This window comes from Calypte anna, chromosome 15 (genome assembly GCF_003957555.1).
Source record: "Calypte anna isolate BGI_N300 chromosome 15, bCalAnn1_v1.p, whole genome shotgun sequence".
Taxonomy (NCBI): Eukaryota; Metazoa; Chordata; class Aves; order Apodiformes; family Trochilidae; genus Calypte; species Calypte anna.
In genome coordinates, this window is record NC_044261.1 from 10,581,133 (window position 1) to 10,600,671 (window position 19,539).

Here is a 19,539-nt window from a genome sequence, read left to right on the forward strand (position 1 = left end):
ACTGGCTTAGCTGCCAACATGCAAGGAAGCAACAGCAGTGACTTACCAGTGTAAATGTCTATTCGTGTGGCATCTGCATCTCTACAAAGCAATAAAATCACAATCAGTATTCAAAGCTCAAATAGAAACGAAGTGAAAATCCAGGTACATGCAGTAATTTCCAAAATCAACTGGCTGCACAGATCACAGTCCACAAAGGCCTAACAGCCAAGTACTAGCAGACAAGTTGACAGATATATTCTAGTCTTTGCCTACTTGAACCCTAACTCCAGAACATGCTGCTGCTGCCACAAAATTGAACCTAGTAATAGCATTACTGGCTTTTCACCAAAAAGGGATTAACAGTCCAGGATGACCCTACTGCTGAGCCATATGGTTCACACTGGACTCCTTTGCTTTCTAAACTCCTTCTCAGAGAGGAGTCTGGGTGCAGCTGGATCCAGTCCTAACCCTCAGCTGGGAAGAATAGTTTGTCACAGATTCAGTTTGTTGCAGCTTGAGTTGGTGCCTCCAAACAGGGACCCTGCCCAGACCAGTGCCTTTTAAGGCCTCACAAATATTTAAGTGAAACCCTTCATACACTGTGCATCCTTGTATTTGAAAATGGAGCACATAAAGCACTAGAGTTCTCTCCTCAAGACCAGTTTCAACTTTTTTCCATGTAGACCATCACATACCCTTGGTTTGCTGATCATAAGAATGCAACTGTAGTGCTGTAATAAAACCCTACTTCCCAAACACCAAAATCACTGTCCTTTGGATCTCCAGCCAAGTACAACTGCCTCCTCACTAGAAGACCAACCTCTCTTTTGCCAGAGGAGAAACAAAGTTGAAGAGAAAACCACCCATTCATCTCAAAGATGCCACATTTAATTACGTTGTAGCAAAAGTGAAAACAGCAACAGTGCACAGGCACAGGGCTGATTGCCTTCACAGAATTCTTCCTATACAGAAAGCTTCCAGTTTCAGCTCCTCGCATTACAAACAGCATAGTGTGACAATTCATGCTTGACAGAAGATGATCTCAAAATATTTCCACAATGCCACATCAGAATATTTTGTATTCTCAGAAAATAGCTCAGAAAAATAACTCTGCAATGCCTGGGATGCAGCAATTGCCTGGATTCCTGAATGGAAACATGGTAATTGTGGCCTAAACCCCATGATTTCCAAATACCAAGTCTCCTCTCAAGTGTCACAGTTGTTCTAATTGGTTTTGGTCTTTTTTTCAATATCCCACTCCTAATTTCATTTTCATCCTACCACCATGCTTAGGATACGAAGATCCAAGGATTATCTGAGTATCTTGAGAATCCCAGCTCTAATAATTACTATTGTACAAATTTCTTTAAACAAAAAGGCAGACATTTTTTCCTTAAATCTACCCCCTGTCTTTTAATTATTTCCTCTCTAATCTGTGTTATTCTATGCTATGATTCATCCAAACTTACTTTTTAAGAAGTAATACTTTTTTTTTCCCCTGTTTTTTTCTTTAGGGGGTAGACATAGTAGTATAAGATGACCAAGGGTAACATTCATATTAAACTACAGCAGAGACTTCTACTATATATTTTCATGGTCTACTACAAGTCAAAATTGCTCAAGATAAGCAAACAGACAGACTAATGAAATCTTAACTAAATTTACCTTAGGAATCAGGCAGTCTCAAGTACATACCTGGCATTATCTACAAGTTCAGCAAGGGCACCGAATAAAAACTCATGGGTAGTTCTGCAATGAAACAGAATCAGCAGAGTTACACTGACACTTAAAATGAGACCTTCGAATAAACAAGAAACTCAAACACGTTTTAGACAAATCCAATTGTATGTCTGTAACACCAATATCTCCAGCCACTGACAGCAGACTAGAAATTAGCTTTTTACTTTCAGAGGCAGAGATGCAGCAGACAGACTACCCTGTGAAGACTCTGATTCAACAAACCACTGCTCAGTATAGTCTAAAAAACCACTGTATGGTAAACATACAGTTTACCTCAACAATAGAGAAAATTATTGAGGTAGGGAACCAGCCTATGAGCCAGTCAACAATTAATATACATCATAGAATGGTTTGGGTTGGAAAGGGCATTTAAACCCATCTAGTCCAAGCTCCCCTTGCAGCAAGTAGGACATCTTCAACTAGACCATGTTGCTCAGAGCTCTGTCCTACCTGACACCAAATGTTTCCAGGATGGGGCATCCACCACCTCCCTGGGCAACCTAGGTCTTGTTTCACCATCCTCACCATAAAAAATTTCTTCCTTCCATCTAGTCTGTATCTGCCCTTTTTTAGTTTACAACCATGACACCTAATCCTCTTATTGCAGGCCCTGCTAAAAAGTCTGTCCACATCTCTTCTAGGGTTCCTTTAAGTGTTGAAAAGCCACAGTTTGGTCTCCCTGGAGCCTTCTCTTCTCCAGGCTGAACAACTCCAACTCTCTCAGTCTCTCCTCAAAGCAGAGGTGCTCCAGTCCTTGGATCATTGTTGTGGCCTTCTACAGACTCCTTAATTATTCACCACATTGCCAGGTCTCTTCATGGCAAGTAAACACTGCCTATATGTAAAACACAGACAGATGAGGATTATGCGTAAGGTCCACCTTCCCCATGCACATATTCACTTTGCAGAAGTTATTTCTGTCAGGAAGAAGCTTCCAGATCCTGGGAGACTTTCAGTAGCTGCAACTGCTCCTAGCCAAGAGAAAGACAGTCTTCTGCCATGATGGTACCACACCACCACCTTCCAAGCTCAATGCTAAAATCATCTATTCATGGGCCACTCCTGCACAATCTCAAAAGCCATGTTTAATTTCTGGCCTCTTAACTTTTATAACCAGCACCCTTAACCTTGAGAGAAGATAGATGGGGAAAATACCTAAAGAGAAAACCTAATAAAATTATTACAAGGCATTGTCTGCCAACATTAATGTAATGTGTCCACTGACTGCCCAACTTCACAATCTATCTTCAGAATATAACACTTTTAAATGTAGATAAGCCACATGAACTCCAATATTAATAGCAACTACAGGACTTGGAGAAACAGTTGCTAGAAACTGTTGCTCCTGTAGGATGCTCAGTGAAGAGACATCCTCAGAAACTGTTTCTATCTACATGTTTCAGTTTGCAGGAAACCTCTTCACATACAGCCTGCTTCCACTGCTACACAAAAAGGCCAACAAGGCAAGCAAAAAGTAATTCATATTTTCAGCTTTCAAAGAACAGATCCACAGGTACTTCCCCCACAAAATATATAGCTGTCCATGATGCTAATAATCCAAAATCAACTTTCATATCCATCTTCAGTGTCATGATGCCTACTCTATCAATGTAGCTCCAGTCAGAGGAAAACACCTCAGCTTTCAAAGTCATCACCAGAGCCACAAGAACAGAGATTTCCATCTCTGCAAGCTCCCATTTGTCCACGCAGAGGCAAAAGACAGAATACAACGGTGTTTTGAAGGCTATTTTTCCAATCAGAAAGCTTCCACAGAAGCTCAAACTTTGTATTCTTTCCTTTGACCAGGATTTCCTGTCCACAGACTTGAAGTGCTTCCTTAACTTTACAAGTACTTACTCAGCTCCACAAATCAACATTCCAGAAGTTTATTTAGGAAGTAACCAATGTCAGGAAAAACCCAGCAGCAAATGGATGCTTTGGCACCACTAACTATGTTTCACTAGCAGCTTTTAATCTGCAATTAAAGAATGCTTCTAAGTAAGAAAAGATGCAAATAATATTTTAAAAAGGGATTTCCAAAGAAAGATATTGGAACAAAATAGCTGAAAATGTAGCTGTAGATGATATGAAGAGAGGCAAGAGAAAGCATGACTTCCACATAGCTTGACCCAATACTCAACTTGATCCTGAATCTACCAACACTGGAATTTCTTGTGCTGACAGCCAAAGTGAAACCTTGCTGTAAGCAAGTGAAATCCACTCCAGCTCTTTATCACTACCAAAAATATATATGCACTATAAATATCTTCTATTCAGAGTATTAATCTCAACACTTACCTTGCCAATATCTAATTAAAGCCACATGAATTGCTTTGGCCTGATTCAATGAACTCAGCTTAAAAAAAACCCAAATAAACATGGTCTTGCAATCCCTGAAATACTTAACATACACTGTTATCAACTGATGACAATTTTCCCCCATCTTTAAGAAAAAACTGGGATTATTCTACTCGCAACATGAATTTGAAAACCATGAGGCAAACTGCTGGCACAATGGAGTGATCAAGAGCTTGCACATAACATGGAAACACCTAAGTGTGAGCTAGATGGGCATCAATAGAGGCACAGTAAATACAACTATTACTAGTATACAACTAACTAAATGACACATGAAATTGGGGGGATCTTAGCAAAAAATTATCTTGGCAGAAACAGACTGGCTTAGACCTTCCTTCTTGGAAGGCAGCTTGGAAGACAGCTTCCAACTTTCATTCCAGATAGCTCCATGAAGGAGTGCAGGCTTGACAGGGAACACAACAGAGAAGACAACTGCTCCCAATTTATCGAAACCTGAGTTACAAAAGGTCAAGTCAAACAACTATGTAGAATACGACCAATTTCAAACACCTCCCAAACCAACTGCTTGCAGTAAGACTCCAAAGGAATAAAACCTTATTTTGTGGGCAGTCCTAGAGGATCATCGATGTTTAAACACAGTTGGGGCTGCAAAGTTGATGCTGCAAAGTCAGAGAAGTAACTAATCATTAATGAAAGACTGTTGGGGAAACAGTTCAGAAATGTACAGGTTGTGAGCAATCCTGACTTCAATTTAGGCCACATTGGGTTAATGGTTATTGAGGCCTAGTTAGAGGCTTTCTGAGAATGAGCTAATGGGAAAGAGATAACTTAACTGGCAACAGAAGAGGAAAACAATTATGTGAGAAGAATCTTTCCGTGAGAATGATATGTGTAATTGGAATACAAAGCCACCTCCATGATAAGATGGTGTAAACAAGACTTCTCTATATGTGAGTGCAAGTTGTTAATAAACGATTTCATACAATCATAGTGATGTGCACATGGAATCCTTAAGCCTCCGCAGACTGTTTTCCCACAAAAGATATAAAACTTTTTTTTTGTTTTGGACATGTCTGGGAAGATGTTTGGCATCTGCACCAGAGGCAAGAGCTATCCTGATGGTACTGTACTCCATTTCAGGCCAGAACATAAAACATGCACAAGAAGAAATGGAAGAGCCTGGGGAGTGGGAAGATGTTACTGGTCTGTTATTACTAGTATTCCCCTGGCCAGATAGAAAGATAGAAGTCTTTCTATCTGAGTGACCTCCTTCCACTCCAGCTGTATTGAATGAGACAATTCTAGTCACAGAAAATAGTCAAGTTCAATCACAAACTAAATCCTACCTACCATCAGAAGACAATTTCGTCTGTTCAATTAACAAACTCCTTCAATTTTGCATTACAAATATCCAAAATCTGAAAAATGGAAAAAGTTGGTTGGGCTCAGATGTCTTTTTGAGACTGAATGGATCTGAAGTACCTTAAAAGTAGCAGCATTTGATTTTTAAGGAAGAATGTCAAGGGAAACAGGTGGCTCTGGGAAGTCATAAAACCCACGGAGGGGTAATTTTCACATGCTGAAACAGTGATTTCCTTTCTAGGATCTAAAAGAACTTTCACATCAAAATGTAAAATAGTTTGGGCTGGAATGGACTTTTAAGTCCATCTACTCCTACCCCCTGCAGCAAGCAGGGACATCTTCAACTAGATTCTATTGCTCGGACTGAATGTTTCCAGGGATTAAGGAATCCACCACAGCTCTGAGCAACCTGAAAAACTTCTTCCTATTTTAGACAGTCATAACCCTTTGTCCTATCACTACAGGCCCTGCAAATAAGTCTCAACTAGACGTCAGGAAAAGCTTTTGAAAAAGAACAGAGGTGTTTTAGTTTTTAAAAATGGCAACTCAAGTAATTGAGGTACATGCTGTGAAATGTGCCACAGACATGGGAGCACTAAGAAGCTACCAAAAAGATCTACCAAAAGTCCTCAAGTTCAGGGACTGATAAACAGGCTTCTGGAAAGTATTTCAGACCAAGTACTCTGCATGAGACATACTAAAACTTTTCCTACAGAAAGTCTCGCAAAAGGATGAAGAAAAAAAAAAATCAGATACCTTCTGCACCTCACCAGATAGATGGCTGATTTTTAACTGGAATTTAAAGAACTTCTCCCTCCATGACTACCAGAACATCTTTAGCACTGAAATGAAACTTTTCTGAGATGGTATGGTTTTCCTCAGCAAGAGAGGACAGACAAAAAGACAAGATATTGTCTCCATTATCAAAGTTACACACTGTTCTTGGGTTGGTTTTCATTTGTTTTCCTCCCCCTCACTTTTTTTCAGGGGAGCTGGGGAGTTGTTTATTTGGGTTGTGGATTTTTGTTTGTTGTTTGGGTTTTTTTGCTTTTAAAAACTACTTCCATTTTTTCCATTGCCATTTGGCAAGGGAAGGACTTGGCTTATGTGCTGATTCCCATAATCTCAAAAGGCTCTTATTCATATGCATTAGCTTGCAGCTCCTCCTAAACATTTCAATGTACTTATGTACTGCAGACATGTAGCACACCAGAAGCTGATCATCAGCAGAACAGAAAGCATGGTGGCAACATGAAGAAGCTTTAATATTCAATACTTCAGTGAAGCAAGAACACATCAGCCTTTTCTACAGCACAGACATCTTCTTATGAAGTCAGCCAAAGTTCTGGTGTCCTGCAGGCAAACACAGGCTGCTGACAGAGCTCTGCCATACAGTCTTCTTATCTGTAAAAACATTTGTTTTCTGCAGCTGGACATTAGAATTTCTCAAATCAACAACAGCAACAGAAGCATGATTCAGTATTGTCTATCGTCTTCCGGCACTTCAGTTCACTCCACATGCAGTGGCTTCCAGCCAAGCCAGAGAGACACAGACCCCAGGAGGATACCAGGCTGTTACTAGGTTTCTTTTCTTGTACAAAACCGGTTAACTTCCCTCATCATGAAAAGCAGTGGCTCATTCATAATGCTCTTGGCATATCTAAGCGAGATTTGTCTTGGTTCATCTTGCAGACATATCTTGTGTTGCCAACAGAATGAGTCAGATCCACTTCGAAATCAAGTTGCCTGTGTTTCTGTGTATCAGAAGTCTTCAGGCTGCTGCAGACCACTGCTGCCCTTCACACATTGAAAAGAGAAAGCAAAGCGATAAACCTGCACTTTATTTCTTCTTCTATGATGGTAAGGGTAAGGGTCAACTCTTCCACAAAACATTAGAAGATAACCTTATGCCGGTGACCAGCTGATCAAAATGAAGAAACGCCCAATGTGGTTCATGTTGTTCTTCCAGGTCATTTGGCCAGAACAAGCTTTTGTGCTTTAGGGCCAGCTGGTAACTTAGCACCACATGGCTGCTCACTGAATCCACCCTCCCTGCCCCAGTGGGGTGGTGAGGAGTATCAGAAGAAAAAAGGAGAAACTTGTGGGTTGAGACATGAACAGTTTAATAGTTAAACACGAGAAGAAACAGTAACAATAATACTAATAAAAGAATATTTGAAGCCAGTGATGCACAGTGCATTTCACCACCTGAAACCTGATGAGCAGCCCATTCCTAGAGCTGCAATCTCTCTTTTTCCCCCTGCCAATTACCCCAGTTTATATACTGCCATCCACTTGGCTGGTTGGGGTCAGTTACCCTGGCTGTGTCCCTTCCCAGTCCTTTGTGAAAATTAACTATCCCAACTGAACCCAAGGTCTTTCTTTTAAAACTGTTGTGTACATGGCACTACAAGGTTTACGTGCAATAGGCAGTTCTCGGATGGGTGCTCATCCTTGCTAAGCACCTTTTCTCGGTGACACTTCCCATTTTCTAGACATACACTTAGAAGTAACCCATTTTAAAGAACTTTGCCCCTTCTGGGTACGATTTTATTTTAGAGGATTCATCAGTTACGTACAAAAGCCACAGCAGCTTCAAAAAGCTCGTCAGAAGAACGTCATATTCTGCTTGAACCACACCTGCACAGTATATTAGGGCACCGATGTGAGGACGTGCTGCGGATGGATGACAGACGCTACGGCCATCACACGTGCTCCCCCAGAGAGCCGCGGCCGAAAGGCCCGGGCTGGCCGGGAGGCTGCACCCTGCTCTTCCCGTGAGCCCCTCCAGGCCTCGCCTCTCACGCAGTTACCAGCCCGCACAAAAAGCGATCGGGGCCGGCAGCAACCCACGAAGCTCCCGGGCCGGGCTCGACGCGGGGCGGGGGATTGGTCTGTCCTGCCGGGCCGCCGCGGCCTCGCCCGGGTCCCCCCATACTCACCTGCCGGCCCCGCGGCCCAGGGGCGGGTGCGGGCGCTGCCGCGGGCACCCAGGCACCGTCCCGCCGTGGCCCTGCCCAGCGGCCACCGCCCCGGCGGCGCGGTACTCACGAGTTGGTGTGCAGGTACTCGAAGGTGAGCTGGGCCCGGTTCAGGATGCTGTAATTGGCCAGGGCCATAGCAGCGGCCGCCGCTTTGTCTGCGCCGCGATGGCGGACGGGCCCCGCAGCCGCAGCCGCCCCCGCTCCCGCCCCCGCCCCGCGGTTCCAGCCCCGGCCGCGCGGCGCCCATTGGTGGGGCGGGGTCACGTGACAGCAGAGCGATGGCGCGGGGCGCTGCGGCTTCTCCGCGGCCGCGTGACGGACGCTGTCGGGCGGCGAGAGGCGGGAGGCAGCGGGTGTCTGCGGCGCGCGCAAACCCCGCCCCGCGGCCTCACGCGTCATCACTTGCGTCATCCCTTACGTCAACCTCCACCGGCCCCTCCCAGCGCGGCCCGAGCGGCGGCGGCGGCAGCGGGAGCGGGAGCGGGGGCGGGGGCGGGAGCGGGAGCGGGAGCGGGAGCGGGAGCGGGGGCGCCGCTGGGTCCGCCGCTGGGTCCGCCGCTGGGTCCGCCGCTGGGTCCGCCGCTGGGTCCGCCGGGTCCGCCGGGTCCGCCGGACAACCGCAGCAGCACCCAAGCCTCACAGCTTGAGGCAAGCCCGCTGGAACGATGCGGTCCCGCTTCCGCAAGAGCCGGCGGGAAGAGGTGCGGGGAGCACGGGCTTTGCGCAACCCCTCAGAGCCAGGAGGCGGCTGCGGCGAGCGAGGGTAGCGCGACCCAGCTGACGGTAAAACTTGGGCACCGGGGAGGAGCGGGAGGAACCTTCCCGTCCCCCGCAGCGGTCCTGTGAACGGGATATGGCGCGATGGAGAGACCCGGAGAGCAGCTGCCTGAGTCCTGCGGCCGGCAGTGCCGACAGCGGGGAAAGGTCCGGGAAGTCATTGTGGAGAACAGAGAGGGTTTTATAAAACCTTAAGTCCCGTGTCTTCGATTAATCTTGAAATTCAGTGGGATCGAGCACAGCGGGGCTGGTGCCTTGTATCCTGTGCACGCTTTTCCCTCTGCCAAACCACAGGCTGGACCCGGGAATCCTGAAGGCCGGAAATACTTTGCCGAGCACTTGAGTTGCTTAGTGGAAAAACATACTAAATTCTCTTTCTGAAATGGACTTTAAACAGAATGGGTACCTCTCCTGCATCTCGGATAACAGGAATCTTTAATGACCCAAAATCTGAAGGAATTACTGATGTGGTGTATCTGAGCTTTGTGGTAGAAAGTTAAATTTAATCATATAATAATCATGATGGGCAAATGGCTAAAATCCGAGCTTCATATTTGAGTTGCTTGCCTCCCATTTTGTGTGTGAAATGTGTCCCCAGTGGCATGCAAGCCAGAGCTTTGACCTGAGGACTTCACTTCTCAGCACAGCACTGAGGTTCATCCTCAGTTCAACATGTTCAGATCTAAAGACTCCTGCAAGCCAACACGCATGTGTGTGGCAACTCTTTTAGGCCTTGTCTCTGACTGGCTATGCACAACAGAACATTAAAGCTGGAAAGGAAAGAATTTGGGAAATTACTGGCAGCAGCTGTGTTTATGTGTCATTAGGTTTATGACAGAATATAATGTATCTACTTGAGTCTTTTAAAGACTAAAGGTTATCTATTGTGCTCAGCTCTTATTTCATCGTCTTGCACTCAATATTGGAAGCAGATGTCAATATCAATCCCATCAACATAAGGGCAAAGCAACTATGCAGGTACATGATCCTAAGGAGCATCAACCCGAACTTGTGCTTCTCGTCAGCCTTGCACTCTTCGGTACTTTGGGTGCTCTCTATTTTCCTAACAGGAAATTTGTCTTATCTTGCCTTTTGGGGGAGAACCAGTGTTCTTTTTCCTGCCACTGGAGAGGTTGGAAACATCAACAGAGTACTGCAGTGCTCTGGAATGTAGCAGCTGGACACCTTCCTGTTGCTCTTGTGGGATCTGACCTGTTACTAGGACTGGTTGGCTGAATGCCAGTCCTTTCCATCTGGCTCTTGGGAGAAGACCAGTACATTGCAGTTCCATTTTATTTGGCTAGTCCCAGGCAGGAAATTACTCTTTTCCATCCCACCATTTGGTGGTGTTGAATTCTACATCTTCTGTTGAAACGAAAATTTTATTCTTACAGTTTCCATAGTTGTTCTGATGTAGGTTTCAGAAATGTTTCTGACTGCTGCTCTTTGGTCTTTCTTGCCCAAGTCTTGAAAGGATTATATCATTGTTCACTGGCCCTCTGAGCTGCCAGACACTATTCCAAGGAGTAATTAAATTAATTTACCTTTGGATCTCAGCACAGTTCTACAGTTGGCCACAGAAGAGCTATTTGGTGGAAACCAGTCAGTGGACAGAGATGAAATGCTCTCTTTGCTTCCACACCGCTGACGCAATCTGCTGAGTTCACCAGTGCTTCTGAGATGGAAGTCTTCACACTGCAAACTCACATTTTTCCTCTCTGGGGGCAACACTTCTGTCTTAGAAACTCTCTAAACTTAGTTTAAATAGTTGTAGATCTCTGTTACACTGATTAGAGCAGGCAACTTCATTTCTTTTTTCCATCTGCTACCTGCACCATTTCCCTGGGTCTGTGCTGGCATGCCTGCCCTCCTGCCTGCTGCTGCCTGCACCTTGGACATAAGACAGAAACTGCTGTGTGAGAATGATGTGAAGGAACCCATGAGAAGCCAGTAGAAGAGGAATGATGGTGGCATCTTACAAGAACTGAGCTGACAGACTTGGAAGAGGAATGAATGGCGTGAATTGATCTTTCGTCAGACATGTACAGTTTAGCCTACGTTTCCACAGGGGTGCTGAAAAGGATGCAAACCTTGGGGCTTCCTTCTTTCTAAGCTCTGTATGACATTTTTAGTCACCTCTACCAACATGCAGGCTTCTTAACAAAGTCACTAACTAGCAGATTTTTTTTCCATGAATAAATAGTTCTCTTTGTCTCATTATTTGAAATGTGTGGACTGTGTTACTTGTGGGTTTTGGTTCAGTTCAGAGTGTCTTTTCAGACCAGCCTGATGGATGGGCAGCTCTAGTAATTTCAGTTTGGCCAACTTGTAAGCAACCAAACCAAAAAAAAAAACAGTGTAGTGAAAAGCTTGTGAGGTCTTATGTGTGGATCTGTCTTAGAAATAGCATCTGAGTACACTGAGCTGTGATACAAATGAAGAGGCAAAAAGCCGTATGACCACATCTGGTACAGAACATGCTTGGTGAGTGCTATGGAGGGAGAAAGGTTCTACAGATTCTTCCCATTAAAACCTCTCTCAGTGGTGACTGATAATAGATAACTGCTCCTCTAGTGTGTGCTGTGAATACTACCAAATGTCATCTCTGAAAGGGTTCATCTCTAAATTTAGATACAGGCAAGTACAAGGTACACCAGAACCCTAGACTGCCCTTGTGTGTTAGTGAAATTGATAAGAGTAGGTGGGCTTGGCTGCTTTGGTGGAAGAGAATGAGGAGATGCATAATGTCTTCTGTGCCATGGGATAGTTTGCAGGAACCTGCTTAGTCTGACAGTTGGAAGCATTGAAGGCAAGAGAAGGTGTGAAGAGCAAAAGGTACCACAGCATCAGACCATAGCAAAAAGCTTCCAGTCAGCACTGTGTTGGTGCACAGCTCCAGAGGCTGTCCCCAGCCTAAGCAGGGACTTTCAGGAAACGTGGATGTTATCAGGAAGAGGGGGGAGGGTAAGCAGCTGTGGGACAATGACATTTTTTTCAGAAACTTCACCTTGAAGTTACTTCCTACTGTGGCCTCATCCAGACACAACTATTTTCATTAAGAGAAAGCAACTCAGGAAAAGCTTTATCAGCATACTTGATCATCTCATGTGCTAGTGACCAGACCTCAGCAATCCTGTAATCCCGATAGCATCCAATTTGGAGAGTGTGTGGAGATGACACCATTCTTGCTCAGTACATCCTGAGGTCCACTTCTTCATGGAGTCTGGCTGTGTCCTGTGCTAACGACCTGGAGAGGAAGGAGGAGCATCATGAAGTGCCCTCTCCTCCCACATCCTGGGGAGAGCTATCTGCACACCCTGCCCCAAGCTGCTGCTCTCAGCATCTTTTTGAATTGTACATTTCCTCACAGACCCCACCAGAGATTCTGCAGCATTTGGTTCAGACTGGGAGGTGACCCTTGCTAGGAGGAGCTCCACCATTTCCAAGCATCAGGGACACAGGCAACAGGACCTGTCAGTGCACCTCAGTGCCACCTGAAGCCATCCAAATGCCAAACCCTACATGGGGAAGCTGCCTGAAAAATTAAGGAAAACTTCTGCATCAGGAATGACTCAGTGCTTTGGTATATCATGTTCTCAAATATTTATTTCAGTGTTCTTCTAAATGTTTTACTTGAAGAAAAATATTGTAATTGGCCAATATTCTGCAGAATCTAAATATTATGTTCTAAGACACTACTTCCTTCAGTTGCAGAGATTGGATTCTTTGCTGATTACATGGTTCAGGCTCTGGGCATGATGAGGGCTTCCCCCCTCTGCTGTGTGTTTACATGTGACTAAGGCTTTAATCCAACCAATGTCATAGGAAGGGGGAGAAAGGACAATTTATCCATGGTTAAAGCTGAAAAAAAGCTTTTCATCTGACAGACTTTTGCACTGAGAAAGAGGAAGATGGGAACAGTGCGTGTGAGAAGAGGATGGGACAGTTGGGGGCAAAAACTGAGCCTCTCTGTCCCACCTGCATTGACTGTGCAGGGAAGGGGCACCAGGAACAAGGTGCCCTTGCAAGAGTGGCCACACAGTCTCAGAGCTCCTGAAAAACAAGGAACAGTTGCCTGTGGAGGGCCTTGCCTTTCCCCTGGTTTGGCAAAGGCGTTGCTGGGTTTATAATGCTGGAAGGGTTTCAGGCACACTTCATGGTTCTTGTTGTGGAGAAACATCCCACCCTATACCCAGGGCTTTGCTGTGTGCTGGTTTCATGGTCAAGAGAGCCACCAGGCAGAGGGTGCTGTGGGGCATGTGATGCTGGGAAGGCAGTGAGGTTAGTTGCTCATCTGCCCAATGCCAGAGAAACCCTTCTTGATCCTTTGCTGTGGATGGAAAATAAATTTTTTAATTACTTCAAAGTCACCTCCAGTAACTTCCTTAAAAGGAGTCTATTGCAGTCTTTGTTGCAGGTAACAACAGCTCTCAATGCTGGATTTTCAGATGATGATGGGGGCAGAGCTGAAAGGCCAGAGAGACTGCACAACACCACAGGAGGCATCTGCTCTTCTGTCCCTGTGGTGTGGTGAAAGAGGACAGAGAAGCATTACCCTTCTGGGCAGAGTGAAAGAGTGAAGAGTGCCTGAGACACAGAAGATACTGGCTGAAGAACAGGGAGACCAGGGGGCCCAGCCAGGACAGGGTCCAAGCTCTGGCAGCACGGCCAGGTCTGGTGCCACTGGAAGCACTCTGCAGCCAGTGTCCATGTCACCAGCTCAGCAGGCACACATGCAGTTGGCTACAGTGCCATGGGGGCACTGGCAGCTGTGTCCAGCCATGCTCAGTGTAGTAGCAGTGAAGAACTGGGGTGCATGTCTGCAGCCCAGATAACTAGAGCAGCTCAGCAATCAGTGAAGCACAGGATTTCTTGTTGGACTGGGGTGCAACCACCAGCTGTAACTGAGTCACAGGGAGTACAGTGCTGGTCTGTGACCTTCACGTGAGCCAGAGCTGTAGACGACCCCAGTTTAAAATGGAAAAGCTCTTCATAGGGACCCAGGAAGCCAGCAGAGCAACAGGGAGTGCTCATGGGAGCATTTGCTGTGGGATAAGGACAAACCAGTTCATACTGACTTTGCAGTGGATAAATTAATCTTCCATCTCCAACATGAATTGGGGACAACATATAAAATGCCAAATGATGTGCTAGCAATATTTGTGTATGTGGACAGGGCATTGTAATGGAACCTAGGTCAGCCTGCTTGCAGCAGACTAGACATACCAATGAGGATTAAGACTCCAGTGCAAGACTTGGCAGTCACAGATGGGCAGGGAAGGCTTCTGACCAGGCAGCTGTTTAGTTCTTTCGTATATAAACTGTCTAGACCAGACAAGAGGAAACAAAGCCAACCCTGGCATAAGACTACGGCTCTCTGCAGAGATGGTCTCCAACCTACACCTTTCATATTTGAGTTATTCAAAACAAGAGAAGGAACAGAAGAAGTAGTCAAGCTGGCTATGTACCAGAGAGAAGTCTACAAACAACTATAAAAATAATGGAAAAGAATGGTAGTTAGTGAGATGTATTACAACTAGGAAAACACTTGGTGTTTTGCACACAGAAGATACAGCGTTGACAAGAAATGTCACCCCACAGCCCACAAGTCTCAGGCAGTGCAAGATGACACAGCACTGAGCTCCTGGAGAGGAGCAGACCCAAAGAGCATGAATGCACTTAGAAATATTTTACCAAGTTTTCCTAATTTCTTGTGACTGTCCCAGTGGAGAATCAAGTGAATATAAGAAAATATGATCAGAAAAGAGCCTGGTCTTGAAATAGTTCACATGACAAATGAGACAGAAGGGCCTGTGGCTGGGACAAGGGCTGAAGCAATCAAAGCCATCATCAGAGATGATGCTCTGAGCTGCAGAGCAAGGCTCATCCTTTTGGTCCATAAGGATGTGATAGTTCTGGTCAGCCATCACCAACTGGTGGCTCAGGGATGTGACACACACCCAAGCCTTGCACTGACTGGCAGGATGTGACCCACTGGGTGCAGCACACCTGACAGCTCCCTGTCAGCACATGATTTGACTTATTAGCAAATACCAGGACTGGTGTCTGACAGGCTTTCCATAACATTGCAGCTGCCACATTTCTTGAACCAATGTGGTGCTGGTGCCTGTGATGTTGTTTTTACTTTGCCAGGGGCCCATGGAGGAGCAGCCCCTGAGTGATGAGGCACAGGAGGACCTGCTTTGGCTTTGCACCTGCCTGCAGCCCCTTTGGGCCTGTTCACAGGAGCACCCAGTCCTGGAGAAGGTCCCCAACCACCCAGTCCTGGAGAAGAGAGTGTGCCCTTCATTGGGTCAGCCTGCTTGTACTGGTGGGTTGTGCAGGACCTCTGGGGTAGGAGTAGCCCTGGGATTGGTTCTTCATCCTTCATGAGCAGTTTAGCTGCTCTGGAAAAAGTCCCCTGTTTGCCTTGGCACGAGGTTGCAAAGAGAACCTGGGAAGTCCAGGGGGCTTGACCACCTCTGCCCAGGACTGTTTGACCTTGCCTGTGGCACAGCAGTGCCACTTGTGTGTTTCTATACTGTAGTCCAGGTGATGCCAAGGACCTTCCCTGAACCCATTTATGCAAGAAGAGTCATCCTGTACTTGACACAGTTTGTGAATGAAGCCATTTTTTAGGGCAGTTTAGCCACAGTAGATACCAGCATTGTGATTTATGGACTCTAGAGGTATCCCAAAAAGGGAAAACCAGCTGTGTTAGCTCAGTGTGACAAAGAAATTAGCAAGGCAGGGGGCTGGGGGATGGAACTGTGTAAGGGAGGGACTGGTCATGTCTTAGAAATATCCTTTCCTGTGGAAATACTGAAACAGCCCCAGGCCCCATCACACACAGCCAGGGCCTAGTGCAAGCTCCCAGAGCTGAGATGGAGCTGGAGCTTCCCTCTGGTCTGAAAGCACCGAGGTCTTGCTCTTCAGCTCCAAGTGGGGCTTCTGAGGTGGCCTGGAGCTGCTGACTCCCCAGGCCTGAGTCCCTGCTCTAGATGAAAGCACAGCAGGGTGAAACCCTGTGGGTCAGTGCCTCTAATGACTCTGTACTTTGGGAGGGTTACAACCCCTTGGAGGAATGAGGGCTGACAAGTGCCATTTGGGGGTCTGCGCAGGCTGGAAGGGGAAGCACTGGCTCTGCAGGGTGGTAGCTCTGGAGCAGGCTCAGATGCCAGCAATGCAGGGAGCAAGGCTGCAGTGTGCCTCTGAGGGCACTGGGCAGCTGTGCATCCAGGACAGAGACCATGTACTTGGCAAGCATGCTGTGGGCAGACCTACAGCAGGGAAAGGCAGTGCCCACTCCCTCACAGGCTGGCAGCCCTGTCAGTCCTGGCTATGCTGACACCCAACCCCTGACCATTCTCAAGCACTCCAGTTCTCCAGCCCCACTGCCAGAGTGCAGGCTGCAGCCTCAGGGTCTGTGTCCTGAGCAGCTGCCAGCTCCACTCCAGCCTCTGCCTCCAAGGTTCCTCTGTTCCCAGCTGTGGTGTCCTGCCTGCAGCTGTGTCCTGCACTGCAGGACATGGTGCAGCACTGTCATCCATCCCTGGGCTGCAGCACTGGGTACTGATGATGTTTCTGTCTTCTTCCTAGGGGCAGAGGCAAAGTGGATTTATGGTCAAGAGGTCCCCAGGGAGGACCAGAAAGTGTTGGAGGCCCTGCAGCAGGGGCAGAGCCAGGCTCCTATGGTGTATGTAGTGCTGGCAGACACTGGCAGAGAGGTCTGCAGGGTCCTGCTCTGCCCTTCCCTGGCTTCTTTGGCTGGGCGGGGAGCAGGACAGGCTGTACTTGCTTCACAGGATCCCTGGGGGACTCCAGGCATAACAAGGGCCAAAGGTGAGAAGAGGGAAAAATGCAGGCAATGCTTTCAGTCATCTGGCATTTAACCCCTGCAAGCCAATGCTGTGGTGGGGCAGCAGCTCAGTGCCCAGTGTTGCAGCCCCCACGGGAGGATGTGAATGGGACCAGGGTGTGCATGAAGGAGGCAGAGGGGGTATGGTGCCTGACCCAGCATGTGCACGTGCAGCACAGGATCTCCCTTGTACCAGAGGTTCCCATCAAGGAGCGCAGGTGTGTGCTCTGTGCAAGCTGAAACCTTGGGCATTCGCCAGTACTTTGTTGCTGTCTGCAGTTTGACCTGGGCAGTCCAGCCCCTGGCACAGTGAGATGTGTGATGTGCACCAGTGCTCGTGTACCTCACTGCAGCACGATGCAGCCGCCTGTCACACACACCCTGCCTTCAGCCAAGGCACTCACATTGCTGTGGGCAGTGTGAGCAGACAGACCAGAGCCTGGAGACAGATGGACAAACCTGCCCACTCACTTCTTATGTGCAAGTAGAGACACAACAGAGATCCAGCCCTGGAGGTCCACACTTGTCACAAGCAGCTTCCAGCTCACAGAGAAGTGGTGCATGCTCTCTTCACACTAGCTCCCATATGTGCCAGCCAGGAATGACAACTGTGGTCCTCTGTACCAACAACAGCATTGCTCCCACTCAGGCAGTGTGGTCCCAGAAGTGGGACCTTGTTATGCTGTCCTGTGGGGTGCTCCCACCCCCAGGTCCTGCTGCTGTGGCTTGTCTTAATCACAGTGTCAGCACTAACCCTGCCATGTGGCGCCCAGGGACCTGCTGTCCAGGAAGATCTTGGCACATCTGTACACCCAAGGGTGCAATCCCTAAGAGGGAGGGGAGGAGGAGGCACAGAGCCCTACTGTTTCTGCAGACCCAGGGAGTCGGAGGAGCTTCTACTCTGTTCAGGAGCTGGGGTGTGTCCTGGGAAGTGAGTCTGAGAGCCCCAAAACTCAGCCTCCATGATGTCATTGTGTATAATAGCACAGTGCTGGATGGGAGCTGCCCTGGTGTCGGCACACAGAGGAGTGGCAGTGATAGGCTGCACATGTGATTGCCGTGGGCAAACAGCACAGTGAAGTCCATCTCCTCCTCCTCCCACTCCTCCCTGAACATATCCAGCTGCTTTTGGTAGCCAGGGGTGCCCAAGCATCCTCCTGGGATGGCAAGTACCCTCCTCCTGTCTTCCTCTGGAACATGGGGCCAGTCAGGTCCAGCTGATTGCTGACCTTGGGAGTGGTCACAAAGTGATGGGTGTGGGGAGAGTGGGAGCAGCACAGGTCTGTGTGTGTCAGGTGTTCCCAGAGTGGGAGGGATGAGGCCAGGAAAAGCTCCCATGTGTTGCTGAAGAAGACAGAAGGAGGAAAGAGGAGGGGGTCCTGAGATCTTCCTCTCCCTGTTGCCAGGGCTCCTGCAGCCTGTACTCCTCTCTGCTGCCATGCCTGCAGGAAAAGCCACAGGCTCAAAAAAGACTGCATTTGCATTGCCTGCCAGGTGTCTCCAGCCCCTGTGCCAGACCAGTCCCAGACACATGCTGGCACTAGTATGCTCCCAGCATTCTACCAGTGGTATTTAACATTACATTTAGCATCTAAAAAGGGAACCCAGAGGACTCTTGACTTTCTTCCCTTGATGCACCCTTGCCTTAGATGGGGAATCCCCCAGAGATAAGCCCCTTGAGCCTGCCCAGGCCCCTGCTCCCTGGTGGGGGTGTGTCCCATCTGCTAAGCATTCTGCCCACCTGTGTCAGCATACAGCACCCACCCTGGGATCTCTACAAGTGAATCTCACCATCACCTGCCCCGGTGCCAGTGTGCTGGGCATTAGCCTGCAGCCCCCACAGCCAGGCCTGGAACCACAACCCCTGCGCTCCCTGATGGGTTTGTAAATCTCTCCTTGCTCCCCTTTCATGGGAATAAGGTCTCCACTTCTTTGAGGCTGCAGAGAGCAGAGCAGGGTTGCCTGCATAACAGGTCCTTCCTATCCTGCCAGCCTCAGAAGCAACATCCTCGTCACTTGGTGGATGAGCCCTGTGCTGCCAGGCTGTCATGCAAGTGTGCTCATCCCACAGCTCCTGGAAATTAATTTTGCAGAGATTTCTCTTGGGGAGAGGACCCCAGGCAGGAGGTGCTGGGCCACTCTCCACCCTCTCACCCTGCATGCTGGAGGTGCAGCAGCTTCTCCCGCGGGTGGGAGTGGCCCCGGCCCCTCGGGGTCCCTGGATGGACCGGCCGGGGCAGACCGAGGGGTGACCTTCCCCCTCCAAGCCTCTGCACCTGGAGAAGGGCAGCGCTGGCATCCACACCGGGGGGCTGCTCAAAGCTGTCGTGGAAGGGAGCGCAGTGACGGGGGAAGGGGCCAGGTGCACCGGGACCGCTCGGGCTCCGCTGCACAGTACCGGGGCGGGCGGCCGGAATACCCTATGGCGGCGCCCGGGGCTCCGTGTGCGGCGGAGCGAGCCCGGAGCCCGACACGGCGGGGCGGAGCGGCCTTTCCCGCCCGTCGCACGGAGCCAAT

The 19,539-nt window shown here is 48.1% G+C and overlaps 1 protein-coding gene and 1 long non-coding RNA gene across 4 annotated transcripts in view; one reads left to right on the forward strand and one right to left on the reverse strand.

Annotated features, from left to right (window-relative positions):
* The window catches only part of MORC2 (MORC family CW-type zinc finger 2), a 38,943-nt gene extending 30,367 nt beyond the window's left edge, over nt 1-8,576 (reverse strand). The window contains exons 1-3 of one of the 3 annotated variants that reach the window (XM_030460450.1): nt 8,455-8,576; nt 1,678-1,731; nt 47-81 (exon numbers count right to left, since the gene is read on the reverse strand). In XM_030460450.1, the coding sequence (XP_030316310.1) occupies nt 47-81; nt 1,678-1,731; nt 8,455-8,522 (157 nt within the window). In that variant the 5' untranslated portion in view covers nt 8,523-8,576. The remainder of the gene's footprint in view (nt 1-46; nt 82-1,677; nt 1,732-8,454) is intronic. The other 2 variants (XM_030460451.1, XM_030460452.1) reach the window with 2 other exon arrangements.
* Nucleotides 8,577-10,080: 1,504 nt separating this feature from the next.
* Nucleotides 10,081-11,381, forward strand: LOC115599210. Its single transcript, XR_003988214.1, has 2 exons — nt 10,081-10,142; nt 11,071-11,381. It is a non-coding gene; the product is annotated as an uncharacterized LOC115599210 (long non-coding RNA).
* Nucleotides 11,382-19,539: the final 8,158 nt, after the last annotated feature.